At 33.0% G+C, this 19,876-nt stretch overlaps 1 protein-coding gene across 4 annotated transcripts; it reads right to left on the reverse strand.

Annotated features, from left to right (window-relative positions):
* Positions 1–14,158: 14,158 nt before the first annotated feature.
* On the reverse strand, positions 14,159–17,238 carry LOC116007255. 4 transcript variants are annotated; one of them, XM_031247885.1, is made up of 9 exons: positions 17,124–17,157; positions 16,471–16,537; positions 16,283–16,351; positions 15,855–15,885; positions 15,657–15,739; positions 15,447–15,528; positions 15,309–15,359; positions 14,868–15,016; positions 14,159–14,758 (listed from the first exon to the last, which is right to left on the reverse strand). In XM_031247885.1, the coding sequence occupies exons 3-8, from the start codon at positions 16,312–16,314 to the stop codon at positions 14,975–14,977; spliced, it is 321 nt and encodes a 106-aa protein (XP_031103745.1). In that variant the 5' UTR covers positions 16,315–16,351; positions 16,471–16,537; positions 17,124–17,157; the 3' UTR covers positions 14,159–14,758; positions 14,868–14,974. The 4 variants fall into 4 exon arrangements, with proteins under 4 accessions (XP_031103745.1, XP_031103744.1, XP_031103741.1 ...); XM_031247884.1 differs by lacking the exon at positions 16,471–16,537 and having other exon boundaries at positions 17,124–17,238; XM_031247881.1 differs by having other exon boundaries at positions 16,283–16,537; positions 16,728–17,194.
* Between the last annotated feature and the right edge of the window lie 2,638 nt (positions 17,239–19,876).

Consider the following 19,876-nt stretch of genomic DNA (forward strand, 5'->3'; position numbering starts at 1 on the left):
ATGTTCTATGCAATAATGATCGCCCAATCCCTACCCAATGTGTAGAAAAGTTGCCATATTTTCTTTGGTGGATCAAACTTTTCCACCAAGCCAGCTAGCAAAGTTTTAAACTAGCCTATAAATATCTAAAATGATTTCATACCCAATTTATTTTAATTTTTTTTATTTAGTTTTTTTTTTTGTTTAATTGAGTTCTAAACTTTAATAATTTTACTTAATTGGATCATCTATTAGAATAATTTAGTAATTTTTCTTATATTAATACCAGTTTTTTTTTTTGAAAACATATTAATACCAGTTTAATCATTACCGATAATAATTTTACCTAATTTAGTTATCAACTTAACTATATTGGTTTAAATAATTTAATCATCAACTACAGTAATTATTTAATTATTCAATTCTTAAGTCTAATAGTCAAGAATTCAATTAGATAAAATCATCAAAGTTCATAACTCAATTAAAGAGTTAATTCCATTTTGGTCCTAGATTTATAGGTGACAATCCACTTTTAGTCGTTTTTTATTAGAACACATCCACTTTTGAGCCTAGTATTATTGTGTCATGATCAATTTTGGTCCTTCATCAACAAATCAGTTTAAATATCGTTAAATACAATTACATTTTGGTCTTCAATTATGAATGTTTTCAAAAAAAAATAAACATACAAAATAGTGTAGTTCAACATACTTTGTATAAAAAAGATTGAAATGTCTTTGTATTTAACGATATTTCAACGATTTTGTTGCTGGAGGACTAAAATTGGTCATGCCACAATAATAGTAAGACCAAATGAGGATGTTCTAATAAAAATGGACTAAAAGTGGATTGTCACCTATAAATCTATGACCAAAAATGGAATTAACTCCTCAATTAAACATAAAAAGAATTTTAAAACTAAATAAAAATAATTATTATAATGAATTGTGTATTAAGTTAACTCATCAATTTCATACTGAAGTTGATATACCCCATCACACTATTTTAATCTACTTTCTCTGTCTCATTTTAACTGTCTTACTTTCCTTTTTAATTTGTCCCAAAATGTTGTCATCTTTTTAAAATTGAACATCACCATCATTCTATTTTTCCAATTTACCCTTATAACTTTTACTTCTTTTATTACTTTTATTTTCAAAAGTGAAAAAGTAAATGGTATAATTGAAAAGTACATTACATTTACGTAATTTCTTAATAAACGTGCAAAAAGTAAATAAAACAATCAATTCGGGGAGGAGGAAGTGTAATGCAACTGGATTGGCACAAGTATGCAAATAATTTAGGTGGAGCCTCAAGTCATAATACATCAATAGTCATCATCATTTGCTTAATTATTTGAGCTAGTGAGTTTTGTAGCTTTTCTTACCATATTATCTGGTAGTACCTCAAATAATTGTTTTTTAAGGAAAATTTGTAGTTTATACTTTATACCCTCACAAATATTATCATTTTTGTATATAAGTAATATACATCTTATTCTTAATTTAATATTATATTTATTAGTATAAGTATTATATTTCATATTAACCCAACTTTTTCTATAAATAAGGATTCGAAAGACGGTCTTATACAAGTTTTTATTTCAGAAAATATATGTGAATCATATAATTTTGAGAAATTTTTAATTTGATATGATTTGAAGATTGGATATAACTATGATGTGATAGTGTTCCAGTACATCCTTCCTAATTAATTCAAATGTTTATATTTAGTTTGAAGGTTATCCAAAATGATTAGATTTTTCCTATCTTCACCACTATAATTTGCACACTAAAACGCAATTGAAATCTCGCCAAGATATCATCTTACATATAAGCCGGACTGTTCAACATACTAGCTAGGACTGTTCAGCATATTTCAATAGGGAATTAGAGGACTCATCTTTAATTTTATCCCGATATTGTTCCTGTTTGATATTTATTGTAACTTGACACTTACGAATTTTAATATAGTTCAATTTTTTTTGTGTTTATAAATTATAATTAGGAGTTACCGATTCACTACTAAACACAAAATAGGAAAAAGAAAAGAGAAAAGAAACAACTAAATGATTTCATATGTGGTGGCATTATCTTAATAGTTAATGACACTTTTAGTTCTGTTTAAGGATTAATTAATCATTATTAAATAAAACAAATTAATAAGGAAAATTGATGAAGTGGTCTTTTGAGTGAGTGGATGTGTAAGAAGATACCCTACGGATATCGTTCCCACAAGCATTGACGATAGGCGTAGAGTTTTAATGTTCTAAGCATAAGATACTAATGTTTCCCATGGAAATCTAGCCAAATCGAAGGGTTGATTTGGATACAAACACAATATCAAACAACACACTATAATGAAAACAAATGATAAGAAAGTGGAGGTAGATATGAACTAAAGGTAGGTCAAGATAGTGATCCCAAATTGGGGACCAATTCAAAAGATGATAGATGCCATATAACAATAGGGAAGCCTTTCTCAAGGTCATCACACACTCCTAGAACATTCAAGGACATTCTCATGACTCAAGAATGTCTAAGAGCCAGTTTATCAAACATTTGGTGTTCTTAATTAACATTACACACTCTCATTTTCACAAAGGTGAAGCATGGTTGATCAACTCCTTGAACTTAGACTAGGCTTGCATTCCCTAATCGAGACTCAAATAATCATATCAATTAACAATATCAAAGTCATGTCTCAACTTTCCTTAACCAATTCAAAATCATCCATCAAATACATAGCCTACATCCTACATCCCTCCAAGTAGAACTAATCACACATAAGCATAATGAAAATAGCACAAGATTCATAATCAACAAGAAATTCCATAACAAACACAAGATAAAGATGAAAGCAATGAAATAAGAAAGTAAATTGCAAAGAATGAAATAAAGAGAAGAAAAACTTATCCAGTGAAAATGGATATGAAATCCTTGAAATTCAAGTTTAAATGCTACAATTCAATCTTCCAAAATATTTAGGAACCTAAATATAAGCCTAATCTAACTTAAAATATCAAAGAAACTGAAATAGAGAAGCTAGGATTCTAAAATGGGTCGGAACGAAGTTGAGATGGTTGAAAACGGGATGAAATACAAACAAGGAAGGCTGGCCACGGGTGTTTCACCAATATTCTACGAATTGAGATTTGAGCTACTAGTCATTTTTTAATGTTTTCCACCCATGTGACCGACTTAATTAAGGGGTAAAGTGCTAGGCAGAGAGGTTTTTCTATACAAGAGGAGATTTAAACTCTAGACCTCTCTTAAACGATGAGAGTGCATGATCACTCATGCCAACCAAGTTTGTTAATACATATATTTATTTTTAACTCACCAAAGAATGGATCAATTCATAACTAGTCAAGGAATATAAATGATTCTATTTTTACAGTAAGAGATGAGTATTAACATATACATTTAGAAAGGGAGCAATGTTTTTTTTTTTTTTAAGATTAAAAGTATATGTACTTTTAGCTCATTGACGGGGCGTTTGGTTGGGAGGAAGGAATTAGGGGGGAAAAGAATTGTAATTCGGTGGAATTGCAATTCAATGAATAAAGTATGAATTGGAATTACAGTGTTTGGTATGCAGGAATAGGAGTACAGGGAATTCAAAGGTAAGAAGCGACAAAATGACTAAAATGTCCTTATGTTGTTGTAGCAGTAGCAGTAGGAGTAGGAGTAGGAGTAGGAGTAGTAGTAGGAGTAGTAGCAGTAGTAGAAGTAGTAGCAGTAGCAGTAGCTAGGAGTAGGAATAGGAGTAGGAGTAGCAGTAGCAGTAGGAGTAAGGGTAGTAGTAGGAGTAGGAGTAGGAGTAGTAGCAGTAGCAGGAGCAGTAGTAGTAGCAGTAGCAGTAGCAGGAGCAGTAAGAGTAGTAGTAGGAGTAGTAGGAGCAGTAGCAGCGGCAGCAGTAGCGGCGGCGGGCGGGCGGCAGCGGCAGCGGCAGCAACAGTAGTGGTAGTGGTAGCAGTAGTAGCAGTAGTAGTAGCAGTAGTAGCAGTAGTAGTAGCAGTAGTAGCAGCGGCGACAACGTCAGCAGCAGTAGTAGTGGTAGTGGTAGCAGTAGTGGTAGCAGTAGTAGCAGTCGTAGCAGTAGTAGCAGTAGTAGCAGTAGTAGTAGTAGTAGTGGGTAGTAGTAGTAGTAGTAGTAGCAGTAGTAGCAGTAGTAATTCTTTCAATAATAATAATAATAATAATTAAATATTAATATAATTGCCTAATTTTTATTTATTGTAATCATTATGGTATTTCTCATTCCCTTCTTTTGTCTAATTATTTAAGCAATATATATAAAAGTATAATATTTTTATAATTATAACTAAAGAATAATTGAATAATTTTTTCGACATTAATGTACTATAATTATTCAACCTTTATATATATATATATATATATATATATATATATATATATATATATATAATTTTCCTAATATAATTTGTATCTAATTGATTTTGAGACTGATATATAAATCATTACATTTCAAGATTTTTTTTTACCTTACCATAATTCATCATTTTTCATTGTATCTCTTGCTTTTTTCAGCCACAGAATTAAAACTCTACCCATAATGGTTCTTACTTTCGTTTTACTCAATGGAATAAATGCCTAATGTATTGCTTTGACAATTAGGGTACGATTAATTCGATTGTACGGGATGTTAGGGTTAAAAGATTGAGATAATATTTTTTGTTTTGTCGAAAACAATTTTAATAAGGTGCTGTGTGTGTGTGTATATATATATTGATATGTAGTTGGAATTTGTGATTACATTGTGCTTTCTTTGTGTTCATGCTAAAGATTAGTTTAAGTAGTTGTACATACTTGTAAATACCGTTCATTTTTCCATTGTGGTTTGCAATTGTAAAGATGAGGTAAATAGGATATGCATTTGAAATTTTTGATATGTTTTTGTTCATTTTGCTTTGTAAGTGTGGGAAATGAGGTGTTGTAGGCTCAATTGGTTGAAAATGTTTGGAAACCACCCTTACACCGAGTGAGATTTGCATAGGGCCCAAATAGGTTTTAAATTCAATTCTGCATGCTTGTTTGTGGTTCAATGCGCAATTTCCATAGACCTCAGTTAAAGATCTCTTGAAATGGGAGTGTACACGGTAAGGATTGTGGTATGTAAGGTGGTATGACCTGGAATTGAATTTATTTGGTGTGGCACAAGGCAAAAGGAGAGATTTTTCATTTTTTTGTGAGATTGTGTGATTCCCTACTCCCATTGTAAAAGGCATGAGGGGTTGAAAAGAGTCAATAGAAAAAGCTAAAAAAGACTTTAAGCTATCCTTGCTTGAGAGGGAAAAACATGAGGTGAGCCATCTCGTAGGATTTGGGCAACCATTGCACAGACTTCAAAAAAGCGTAGAGCTCTATGTGAAGGCGGTTGACTCAACGGGGTATCCTAGAGGTGATTAGAAAATAGAGAGATTTTCACGCTAAGCCAAAATGCGTGGAGAGGCTTGTGTCACACTATCACGCATGTTTAAATGGGTCTTTGGGGCCAAATGAGGCAAAGTTGGAAAGGCCGTGTGCATCGTTCCTATTAGTGGCCTCAGCTTGGAAGGCCTGTGGAAATTGTGGATTGAATCATACCCCTTTGCTTGTGAATTTATATGATTGAGAGATTTTACCATGCAAAACAGTGAGAGACCTTGGGGTTTTTGGAGTCCTTACATTTTGAGGCAATTGAGGGTACCACATTCACTTTCCCATTTTTACAAAGTAGGAAGATGAATAACATATCATTGACTTCTGGTGCACAACTTATTTGCTTGATCTTTGGAATTGTATGGTTGCTTTTGAAGGGGCTTGGTATTTCAATCTGCTTAACTTGGTTTTGTCTTGCTTGAGGGCAAGCAAGGTCTAAGTGTGGGGAGATTTGATATGTCATTAAATGGCATCATATTTGTGCTTGTTTATGATTGCTTTTTATTCAAATATTATGTAAAGGAATGTGGAATAACTCTTAATTTGTTGTATTTTGTTTGAAGGAAGAAATGACCGAGCAATGAGCAAACAAGCATGAAAAGGTGTTAATCTTTGGAGAAAACGGGGCTTTAAAGCATAAGGAAAACACCCAAGGGGACACCGGAGAACAAAGGAGCAAAACGAAGGCGTGGAGGTCAATTTGAAGAACTCACGCTGACACTCACACCGTGAGTGTCAGCGTGAGTCCTCAGTGTGGTTTCTGATCAGAAACTCACGCTGAGACGCACGGTGTGAGTCTCAGCGTGAGTGCTGATCAGAAACTGATCATTGAACTCACGCTGACACTCACACCGTGAGTGTCAGCGTGAGTCTCAATGATCAGTTTCTGATCGTTGAGACTCACGGTGGGACTCACACCGTGAGTCCCACCGTGACTTCTAGCCCTGAAAGGTGCGAAAGGGCGCAAAAATTACACTATAAATACCCTTGGTTGGTTATTTTGTAATCACTTTTGAATTGCTAAACACCCTTTTAGTTTTTCTCTCTAGGAAACCTTAAAGAACACTTCACACACTTGCAATCTATTGTATTTACACAATCTACATCAATTTCCAGATTATTTCTTTCAATCAAATCATCAAGTTAAGTTCTCTATTTCTTATTTTTGCATTTATATTTCTTAAAGTTTCTTTTGAATTCCATGTTTATTATTTCAATTGCTTATTGCTTTACATTCCAAATATGAATACTTAAACATATTTAGGATTTGAATTGAACTTCCTTGAATCCCAATATGAATTAAATTGCATAAATTAGGTTTGTATTGTCTTAATTTTGAACTTGGCTATGAATTGGGTAGAATTGATTTTACTCTTCATAGTTATGGCCAAACTATGCAAGAGATATTTGGAATTGGTGTTCCACCTATGAGAATAGGGCTACACCATAGCCATACCTTTCATATTTCTTACTCACCTTTGAGAAAAGGGAGTTTGAAGGAAATAGACACACAAAGTGTTTGTTAAATTGCCTCTTCTAACCAAGTTGCCATGAGAATGGGACTTAGGATTAGTTGATAGTCCAATTGATCACGAGAGTGACATTGGCACTTAAACCATTTCCCCAAGTTCATCATCTAGACTTACATAACTTAATCTTTAGACACAAGGGATTTTATGCAAGGATGTTTGGTTCAAATCTCTATTTCATTTATTATCTTTTAATTCTCTTATTTGCTCTCGTTATTGATTTATTAAACATGAACTACTCAAATATCTTTAGGTTAGCTTTCAAACACTGCATGAACCCATGCTTAACCCCTTATTACTCAAACTCCCATTAAGCCATTCCTTGAGGACGATACACTTAATTTCCATCACCACTAAAATTACAACTTTCATATATATATATATATATATATATATATATATATATATATATATATATATATATATATATATAATGGTTTATTTCATTGGACTTTCTATTTATTCATTTATTTATTGTATTTTATTTATTTATTTAGTATTTACTTAGATTAGATGACTAAAATAATAGCAATGATTATCTTTTATATGTATCTATATTAAATGACATGTATACAATATATGTGGACTATGCATATTACTGGCATATTTTATGTATGTGTAATTTTCATAATTATGTTTATATTCTAGGCACATTTGATTTATTTAAATTCAAATATTTTAAAATCACGTGTTGTATCTAATAATAACATAATATTTTATAATATTTTTTTTGGTAATATATTATGACGATCAATATATACAAGCAATTCAATATTACAAGAGAACAAATATTATATTGAGTGATATTTTTACACTAATCACATAATAAAATAATTGTACATGTTCAATATTATAATTTTTTTTATTATTATTCTCTTTAATTTTATTATCTAAATATATAATTTAAAATATTTATCCATGCATCGCACCAATTATTTGCTTGAATTCAAGCAAGAATAACATTAGAAAACATAATCGGTCCAACCATTTTCATCATTTGCACTATATAATATTAATGTTATAATTTATATAATTATATATCGATATAAATATTCTTAAAACATTATAATAAAATTCATTCCGTGCAACGCACGGGCGAAAATACTAGTAATAATAATAATAATTCCTTCAAAAAGAATAATAATAAATATAATAATAATAATAATTCTTTTAAAAAAGAATAATAATAATAATAATTCTTTAAAATAATAATAATAATTTTTTTTTAAATTTAAAAAAATACAAAGGGTATGGGAGGAGGGGCAAAATTGTCTTTATACCAACACAATTGCCCCTCCTCTCCACTGAATTACAATTCATGGGGTACCCCATAAATTGCAATTCATCATTTGGAGGGAATTGCAATTCCACAGAATTGCAATTCCCTCCAACCAAACATTGTAGTTTGGGAATTCACTGAATTGCAATTCCTCCCAAACTACACTCAACCAAACAGGCCATTGAGTGTTAACCATATTTTCACATTTTAACTGTAAATTGTTTGTATCAAAATCTAAAGGCACAATCTCCTATGAGATTATCTCACGAATTGTCATTTGTGAGAGAGATCGAGTTTTTCATAAGTATTACACTTTCCTTCATAAATATTACAATTTACTCATAAATAACTTTTCAACCCCAATATTATATTTTGATTTAAATGTATTACATTTTTAATCAAAAGTATCACATTTTCTTTATACATATTACATGATTCTTATAAGTAACAATCAAACAATTTATCTCTGATTATTAATATAATTTTTTCTCAAAAGTAACTATTCAACTCCTCAATATTACATTTTAATTTAAAAGTATTACACTATCATTTATAAGTAACAAACAATATATTCTTGATTTGTACGGAATATTACATTTTCCAACATAAGTATTACAATTTCATTTTGACCCGACCCGTCTCACGAACCAGGATTTATGAGACAATCTCACTCAAACAAATTTAACTTATAATAAATCATCATATGCATTTTATAGTTGTGCACAATGCACTTCAGATTTTAAAATATTTATCAAATGTCATTGCACTTCTTTTCATATTTCTTTGCTTTACAATTGTTGATCTTCTCCAAATGAATGACTTAGATCAATTCATGATTTTACATGGGCGGTTGTTTTCATGATATCGCATCCCCATACACACGCACATAAAGTTTTTTTTTCTTTGTGCAACTAATTTTCTCTAGATCTCTCATCCTGACCTTTTTAAAGTATATATTAACCTAGAGATGTCAATAGTAGTTCGAAATTGATGAGTTAGCCGATAACTCGATAATACTAAAAAATTATACTGTTAAGATTAAAAAGAAATTAGTCTGATAAAGATCATACCAATCAAGCATGCCCAATTTAGCTATTGGGTTGGCCCACTAGCCCATTAAAAATAAAAATATCAAAAAATTAAGGAAAAAGTGTCAAATAGGTCACCTTATCGTTTTTGTGCAATTGGACCATTGAACTTAAAAAGTGTGCAATTCAACCATCAAACAAGCAAAATTTGTGTAATTGGACCATTTTTACAAAAAATTTTAATTCAATGTGGAGTTTACAAATTGTGTAATGTGTGAATGTGGAGTTTACAAATTGTGAATGTAAAGTATAGTGTATGTGAATGTAGAGTATAGTGTATATGAATGTAGACCCAGGTCCACCTTGCCCTGGCATAACAACCTGTTCAGAGCAATATCCTACGTCTGCGGGGCTACTCACGAAAAGCCCAATCCACTAAGAAACAAAAAGAGTTACAAGAAATAAAAATACCAACACCATTCAACAATGGACAACGTTGAGTACAAACTTATTTCTTCAAAACTACAGTCGTGGATGAATTCGTGCAAGCCAATCACCAAGTCTTCATAAGTCGCATAATTGAGCTGAATTGGCGTACGCAACTTCCATCTTCAATGTTACAGAAAAAAAGAGAAAGCCATAATATAATCCTTCGTGATCTGGAAAGTAATAAAGCAGTATGGCTAATAATTGAATAGTTCACCCTTTGATTTCTCTCCCTAGGCGTGTAAGAAATGAGAAGCAAAAACCTTCCTTTTTATACTTAGAAACCATCTCTACTTCTGGTTGTAATTCCACACGTTAGATCCCCACCAAATACTCATCACCATGCATTTTAGATCACCGCCATAATTATCGCACGAACAAAGAGTAATTCAATTGACAAGCTGAAGCAAGTTCTGAAGTAGCATCAGAATTAGGTCCAGGCAGTCTAGAAAAACTAAACCTACATTTTAAACTTCACCTAATGTGTAACAAATAATTAGGCCAATATCCTAACATATACCAATTGAACATTTGAAATATTTATTGTATTTAATCATGTATCAATTGGACATTTACACTATTTTTGGGAGGGGAGGGTAATTGCATAGGAGTGTTGGTGTGGACATGCCTTAACTTTTCCATGTTCCATATGCCTCCATCAATTTGTAGCCTCGGTTCTGTGGTATTGATCACCAGAGTCTTCAATTCACCAAGATTTTTGAATGACTTAGGCAGGAAATTCAGATTATTGGCTGTGATAGCAAGATACCTGAGAAGATATAAGCCATAAATATCATTTGGTAGCAAACTAGGCCTGATGAGTTGTTGCTCAATATTTAACACCTTAAGAAGTGCAAAAGTGTTTGAGATAGTTGCTAACTGCTCTTGTGTCACATCAATAATCTCACCCCATTCTGAAGAAAATGCCGACAAAGAATGGACCTGTTTACCAAATGGACTCCTCCTCATCTTGTAGCAACTGAGATATAAACGAGATGGATTCTTTTCTGCACCTAATAATATGTCCATAGTAGAGGAGTGGAAACAAAGACGGTGACGAGTTGAAGAAGAAGAAGTATTCTCATCATCTAACTTTTGCCCCTCATAATCTATTACCTTAAATAAATTTTTCCTTGTAGCTTCAGTTTTGCAAAAATCGTGAATTGCATTGTGGATGCGACATATTTTTATTTGACCATTTGCTCTTCTTTTCCTCACAATCACAAGATTTCTATCAACAAGGTCATTCAAATATTTTTGAGCTTCAACTTCTAGTTAAAGAGTATCCAAACTCATCTATAGCTGGAATGAATTCTTCACAACGTATTAACTTCCAAACAACAATTTCATGTCTTTGGGGAAAATATGCAAAATATAGGAAGCAACTTTTCAACATTTCATGAGGCAAATGTTTATAGCTCAACATTATTAGCTCATGGAAACTCTGGCGTTCTTGAGTAATTCCTGAAAATAAATTTTCAGCAATTCGTTGCCAGTCATCAATAGTTATACACGTACGTAGGACGCCAGCAACCATTACTAGATCGAGCAAGCGGTAGTCCTTGGCATTGTTTTGCTATTCTTCTACCGATATCTTCTAATAATGGGTCACTGCAGCCCATTTCACCAAAAACATTTTTTTCTATTATCAACCAACTATCATCATCTGTTAAAAATCCTAACTTATGAGATTTCCAGGTAGGATCTACTAGAGAGTGATATCAGGTAGTCACCAGGACTCTACTTCCATTCAAATTTTCTGAAAATGCAACTTTCAAAGAATCTCAATCTTTTTTTCCCATACATCATCCAATACAATGAAGTATCTTTTAGCTAGCCTCCAATAAATTCTTTATTTTATGTCCCAATACATCTTCGGAATCCATGCTAAAAGTCTTCTGCCTGTATGCTTGGTAATTTGAGATAGAATGTTAAAGAACTCTTGCCTTCTATCAAAGCACTGTGAAACGTGAACCCATATGCAATGGGTGAACTTTTGTATAATTTCTGGGTCTTTAAAAAGCATTGAAGCAAATGTAGTTTTGCCGGTACCACCCATCATATCCCTACCATTGGGATGACAATCAAATTATTGGATGCCTCCATTCCAAATCATTCTTAAAACCTACTCTATCTTATTTTCATGTACTACCACCGGTCCAGCCTGAAAATTTAAAGGAGAAAATTCATGAAAACGTGAAACCCATACTAATCAAGTGCTGTGGGAGAGTGGAAGGGAACAAAATTGAAATTCACTCGCAAATCATTAGTACAATAATAATGTGCACTGTCCAAATTAAATGTTCAAACTAATTCCTAATATTTGCTTTTGAACCTTGATGCAATATATACCATATTTAATTTTAACATATATAACTAAGCAATTCAAAAAATATAACTAACTAATTAATTTTTATTGAAACACTGAAAACGTATTATTTTATTGGAAAGAAATTTATATAATGATAACACTATAGCTAGTAACGAAGGGTGTTTCGATGGCAGGATGTTAGACTCGACTCTTCAAGCAGCAGTCAAATAATTCCCTCTTTGAACTCGTGACTTGTTCTAGTATCATCAATTGTCAAGATAAACGCGGATCACTATGACAAAAGCTATACCTAGTAGCGAATGCGTAAGTTTATTTCATTATACTTGTGTCGCAGTCGGTATCACGTTTGGATAACAAGATGCTAGACTCGGCTCTCCAAACCGTAACTCAACATCAAAGCATAATATAATATAGAATATAATAAACATATAATTCAATGCTATTACCCAAGTTCATGAGAATTTTAATAGAGACTTTTTTAAGGAAGATCATTCTCAGCAGAAGCGAGCTCATACTAAGAAGAACAAAAAGAGCCGTGAGACAATAAAAATTTTTGACACTTCGAAGTCTACATTTAAGACAAATTGGTGATAAACAAACGAAACTCTTTTGGACTAAAATGTGCTTATACTGGAAACAATCATTACCCTATGGTAATCAAAAGTGTACTTTTTTATGGTCTATACAGCACACTGTGTGAACCATGGTCAACATAATAATTTGTCGAAATTCATTAACAATAAATGGTTTAAAAACTGATAAAAACGAACACCGAAATGGAATGCCTGAAGTGTATGTAATTTATTTCAGTCACAAGCAAATCCACACTACCAAGACAAATATGCAGTACGTGAAAGAAAAAACGATAAATAACCTTGACACTCCTTAACTGACTACCATACCAAAATACCATATGAAAGTCATGCGAAAGTAATCACAAATTGAAAATACAAAAATAATCTCCCAATTCAACAATATGAAATCACTAACACACACTTTAATTGGCTTTCAACATGAATGCGCGCCACTCATGCTCAGGAATTCATCCAACATCAAATCACGCGTGCCTGAGCAACCATAATAATAAATTAAAGTTATTTATAATTGAGGCAATCAAGCTCAATCCACTGAAAAACAAAATAATAATAATAATAATAATAATAATTGAAAGAAATATTAAAAGAACAAGTTTTAAAGATTTTGACTAACCTCTAGATTACTGACAACTGACAAGAAAGATATAAAAATAGATAGTTCAATTCTGATCCACACATTCATTGCATCATCAAAAACAAATGCATCAACTTTAATTCTTTATTTCAAGAAAGCAATTGACATAGCTGACCAAACAATTAATCATCATCAGAAACCTGAAGAAAAATGTACAACTAAGTTAAAAAAAAATAATCAAATAAATAATATATTTAAAATAATCTAATTCAATATCTTATATTTTGCTGAAACTTAAAATGAAAAGAAAAAACATTAAATTAATTGGTTTATAACTATATATATGAGAAACTAACTTCAAGGCTTTGCTTGAGGACCGCAAGAGGCATCAGCCACCGCTACACCAAAAGGGTTATTTAGTGGCAGTTAATTTGTTATTTAGCGGCGGTTCAAAACCGCCACTAAACTGTTTAGAGGCGGTTCTCCAACCGTGTCTAAATAGTGTGTCGCGAAGGATTTTGAGGCGGTTTTAGACAAGTGTGGGAATTAATGGAAAACTTATTTAGCGGCGGTTTTTAATGCATTTAGCGGCGGTTTTGTAACCGTCGCGAATAATCAATTATTTTTGTCCAGAATTTAGCGACACTTACATAACCGCCACTAAATTATTTTATTTATTTTTACTTTAAATATTAGCGGCCGCTAAATCTTAATTTTAGTTTTTAAATTATTTCTTATCTAATTGAAATGAAAGTTTTTGAACTGACATTAAAATTTTTCATTGTATTTTAATTTTTATTTTTATAATCCTGATCAAATTAAGTATTTTTTTATAAATCTCTAAATTCAAATTTGCATTGCAACCACAAACAAACTCTATATACACATTTAATTGAAAAGAAAATCAATTATAACGAATATTTGTCAAATAATATCAAACAATATTCATGTATAACCAACCGTCTACATATTAATTGAATTGTATACATAACTGAAAAATATTCTAAATGAAAAATATAAAGCAACATAGTAGTTTATTCATCAATATGACGGTTTCATGCAAAAGGAAATTGCTCATTTACATCATCACTAGACGATGAATATCATTTTTCACCCACGATAACAATTGGTAGTCATGACTTTTCCTTGTAGTATTTTGAATCTTTGAGGACTCAAACAACTGAGGAGCTTGGAGACCAGGGCACTGGTGGTATGTATTGATTGAATCAATCTTGCAATCAATTAACTTTGCTGTGATTACCTTGACAACCCATGGCTCCACCTTAATGTAATAAATCTGCAGTCATACACCAACTTGATCAGTAATGAAATTGAATTAATCAAATAACTGTGTCTCTGTTTGCATGTCCCAGCAAAAAAACTAATTAAAACATTACATAAAAGATTTCACCAGCAGAACATCCTTGATCACAGAATAAGGAATTCACTGGAGCCTATATCCACCAATGACATCAACCTCATCTTTGCAATGGAATCTTCATGGACAAGTCCTATATTATAAGAAAATGCAAAGTCAGTAAAAATGAACTGTATGCACCCAACACATAGGAATTGATGTATCTAGAAGCCCAAGGCTCAAGTAATGGAACATATAGTTACCATAGCTTTTCAATAGTGGAATTTGCTGCTTGGAAATCCAGGTATGCATCCAACCTCTGAGTCAAAAAGATCTTAAGAAGTTGATACACCAGAGCATATTTAGCATCCTACTCCAATTGTGCAAAAGCAGGTATATCGAGCAAATCACACTGCCATGTAAAACAACTCACAATCAATGAGAGTCCAACAGAACGGAATAAATAATAATTCTAAACCAAAAACCTAATAAGTTAATATAATACACATGGGAATTGAATCTCAAATAGAAAATTACACAATCATATATAAGAGGGGATGTCGACACTTAAGCCAACCTCATCTCAAAGAAAATAAAACTACTCTGTAATTATGAAGACTAAATGAACAGCCAGATTGGTCATGTCCACTGAGTCCAATGAAAAAAAATATCAATTTTTTTAGTAATGTAAGAAACACTAATACCTTAGCTTCGTTCATATTGTGTGCATCATCACCAGAAAATGTTGCCAGATCCTGGAAATTTTAATGGAGTTAAAATTATAACAAGCAATATAATATTGATATAGTAACCATCCAAACAGAATGAAATTACTACTTTACCTTTTTAGCAATCAAGAAAGTAGAATAAAATCCAACACCAAATTGACCAATCACTTCATCATCTGATGCAAGGTCCTTATTTTCCTGCATATAGGGGCTGTTAGCAGAACTGTAGCAAGATTATTCAGTTCACATAGTTGGGACGCACATAATGAAATTAAAATGGACAGTCGGACAGATAGAGGAAATTATATGCAAAAGGAGCACATACTTGAAATTCCATAGCAAATTAGCAATCTGGGTTTCCATAATAGAGATGCCATTTCATAAATGACATAGTTAAAGAGATTTTCCTGCCAAATCATTTCATAAATAATAAGATGCCACTATATCGCTTATTGATATTTCAAGCAATACATTGACAATATTTAATGCAAAATTGAGCACCAAATGAACCTACAGATACACCTCTATTTCGTTGTAGTTCTCCAGTTGGATATGTTAGATAAATGTCACTTTCATTAGGAAAGTGGATCCACTAGCAGAAAACATGGATCCACTATCCCCTTAAAATCAGGGATTCATTATCTCATTATTAAGATATTGAATTCCACTATGATTTCTGAAAGGTCATTATAATGAAATGCCATTTTCCTGTTCATAAGTGGTGCAAACAGTTAAACAGTAGGAAATAATTGGAATAGTGCATTGATGGACTGCATCTATAAAAAGGCTCTATAATCCTCTCACTGCACAACATTAAGACTCATACACCATCTAAGAGGGTTGTGAAAGTGAGAGACAAAAACTCTTCTGCAGCAGTTCAGGCATCAACAAACAATTAACTATGGCTGGAGGTTAGATCCTATATGCTTCCTATTTATTCTTACAGGATAAGCTCATTAGCTATTAGTGTAATGTGCCACATTACCTATTCACGATGGTGATTTCCCCTCAACAGTTGGCTGCAAAATCACTCAATAAAAGTAGCAAATTCATATAAAGAATAACATCTGTAGGAGATATCAAGATCATTTAACAGGAAACAAACATACATAGAGAAATCCATAACACAATCAATTACCAATTCAATCAATGTTCATTTTGACAGTCTTCTCTTCCTCAAGAATTTTTCCAACAAGTTTAATTAACTGCCTTAAACCAAATCAATTTCTTGTCAGCAACTACACTACTAACACTCACTAAGACTGAAATCTAAACATGATTAATGCAAAGTTTACGAATAGGGAGATACTCACAGCCTTGCTAAAGAAACACATAGCATATTAAAAAAATAAAAGAAACACAAAAGTAATCAGCCAATCGAATATGGCTAAAAACCTTCGCTAATTTGAAAGTGGCTGCTACGACTCGTGATGTTGCTTCGCTTCCCTAGCACTACGCAAAAACGCGGAGGCCTTTAACTTCCTTGTCTAAGCCAAATGCCTAGTTGTTGCTTCGTTTCCCTAGCACTACGCAAAAATGCGGAGGCCTTTAACTTCCCTATCTAAACCAAATCCCTAGCTCATGCACTCTGTCAGATATTCTAGACGCAACTCTTCAAACTAAAGATAAATAGCCAAAATATGATAAATAACCAACTTTGCTAGATTATCAATTCCAAGCATGATGCAAAAAATCACTCAGAAAATCATTAAATCCATAACTAACAAAGATGGAGAAAGAATATATTGCTGAATCTAAATCGGCAAAAGAAAGAAAGTATGCTAAAATTACCGTATCACAATTCAAGTTGAATTTGGAGAGGGAAGAGAAATGCAACTTGCAAAAAAATCTCCGAATCAATGGTTGTGAATAAGACTGAGAACTGTAAAAGGCAACTATGCTGAGGAAATGCAAAGTGATGGAGAATGAGACTTTGAGAAGAACACTTGGAGTGGTTTCATTCTAATATATTCTAATAAGGACTTGGAACAGCAAAACGCATGTTGTATCTGCTTAATAGCGGCGGTTTCCACGGTTAATAGCGGGGATTTCCCTGAACCGTGGAAATTAAAACGCTACAAATATTATTTGATTAATTTTAATTATTATACTACGGCAGTCAAAGAAACCGTCGCTAAACATTTATGTAGCGGCGATTATTAAGAACCACCACTAAATTTGTGTCACTAAATAATCCTTTTTTGTAGTGGAAGGAGAATGTGAAAGTTGATTTTTAGTGGAGGTGGAAAATAAGAGTTATCGTCCTCAAGAAGTGAAACAAAAGGGAGTCAAGTAGTGAAGGGTTAAACACAATGGCATATAGTATTCAGAAGCTAACCCAAAGATAAAAGAGGAATGCACGTGTGATCAATCAAGTAACGAAAACAAGTAGATGAGTTGAAAGACAATTGATAAAAGAGAGGCTTGGATTAAATAACCTTTGCATAGATACTCTTGCGTGTCCTAAGTTGTAAGCCGTGTAATGTTCAATATAATGAAGAGTTTGGGGAAATGGTATAGGTGTTAGTGCCACTCTCGTGGTCATTGGGCTATCAATTAGTCCAAAGCTCCATTCGCATGACAACATGGCTAAATGAAGCATTTAAGCAAACACTTTGTGTGCTTATTTCCTTCCAACTCCCTTTTCTCAAAAGATGAGTTGAAAATGTGAGAGGTGTGGCTATGATGTGCCATATTTTCATAGGAGGAACACATATTCTTTGCACCACCTCTTGCATAGTTGGGTCCTAACTAGGCAAGAGTCAATACAATCCACCAACTCACAACCAAATTCAGCATTAAACCATTACACAACCTAATATTGCAATTCAAATCACATTGGCATCCATACAAAGGAGTTCAATCTAAATCCCTAGAGAGGTTTAGCTACTCATGCTAGAATTGTAAATGAAATATTCAATTGAAATAAGGAACATTGCAATCACAAATCACAAGAAAAAGAATGTGTAAAAATTAAAGAGAAGAACTTAGCTTTGATTATGGAAATTGAAAGATCAATTAATATGGAAATTGAGATGAAGAAGTAATTACAATTTGAAATTGTGATCTAAATCTTAAATAAAATGGATTGATTACAAAGTAAGTGCTTGAGAGAGTTTCTATGGAGGAAAATCTAGAGAGAGAAGTTGAAAAATAAAAAGTGAAGACAAAATAACTGCTCCTAGCTATTTATACTTCAAATTCGCGCAAAAAAAAATTTGCTTGGGAGTCGCCACTAAACGCGTGGTCACAATGGGACTCACGGTGTGAGTTCCATCGTGACCATGTTAGGAGATCGCAGGAACCCAGGAGTTCATGGTCGACCTCATCATGGCGTGAGGTCGATTTTGACCGCCTCCTGGACCACGCTTTGGATTCAAGGGTCACACTGGTATTCACGGTGCGACTGCTAGCATGACTCCAAGGATTCGCAATTTGGTTTAGCACCTCATGGCGTGAGGCCGACAGCGAGTGTTAGGCCCAGGTTTATGATCTTTGGACCTCACGATGGAATTCACGACATGACTGCCAACATGAACTCCAAAGATCTAAAACATGTTTAGCGAGGTCACGGTGGGAGTCATGGTGTGAGTCCCATCGTTACCACCCCCAGAAGGCTCTACGATCTCCAACTTTGTCGCTTTACTTTGTGCCATGCTCTTGAGCTTCTGTTTTCTACCCCATTGCCTCATTATCTCCCAGAATTGTCCTCTTTTCATGCTTGTGTATGTCTTTGCCTAAATTTCCTTCCTTCAATAAAAACACATCAATTAGGCACTCTTTACAGTTTACACCATCATTATCCTAAGATTGTAGCAAAAATAGGAACATATAGAGCACAATCATAAACCACTTTATGGCGACCAATTGGTCTACCTTCTCCTTCGTCATTGTAGGCGACCAACTTGGTAGCCTCCTCCTAACGTGACCGACGACCATGTGGTCGCTGGTCGCCAGTGATTGTTGCCAGAAAATGGTAGAGGGGTCGCCGGAGACCTAGGTAGCCTGTAATTACAGGTCACCAACCGGTGTTTGAGTTTCAATGCTTCAAAATAACATGTTTATGGGTTTAATTGAAACTTTTAAAAGTTTAAGGGCTTAATTGACTTTTAAGTAATGTTTAGGGGCATATTTGACCCTTTTCCTATTTTATTCACTCATTCAAATTTTTTATGTTGATGTTTTTCTTAAGAGTTTAATTCCATTTTTTGTCCTAGATTTATAGGTGGCGTTCCACTTTTAGTCCTTTTTTTTTTAAACATCCACTTTTGATCCTAGTATTATTGTGGTATGACCATTTTTTGTCCTTCATCAACAAAACAGTTTAAATTTCGTCAAATACAAGAGCATTTCAGTCTTCAATTTTGATTTTGTTTCAAAAAATAAACATAAAAAATATAGTGGGTCAACCTACTTTGGCCCTGTTTGGTAAATAATCAGCCTATCAGCCAATTTTGGCTTATTTGACCACTATTAGTTGGTAAATAATAAGCTTTTTGTAACTCCAAAATGCTAAAATTCAAAAGGCTACTCAAAGTAGCCTT

This window comes from Ipomoea triloba, chromosome 15, assembly GCF_003576645.1.
Source record: "Ipomoea triloba cultivar NCNSP0323 chromosome 15, ASM357664v1".
NCBI lineage: Eukaryota > Viridiplantae > Streptophyta > Magnoliopsida > Solanales > Convolvulaceae > Ipomoea > Ipomoea triloba.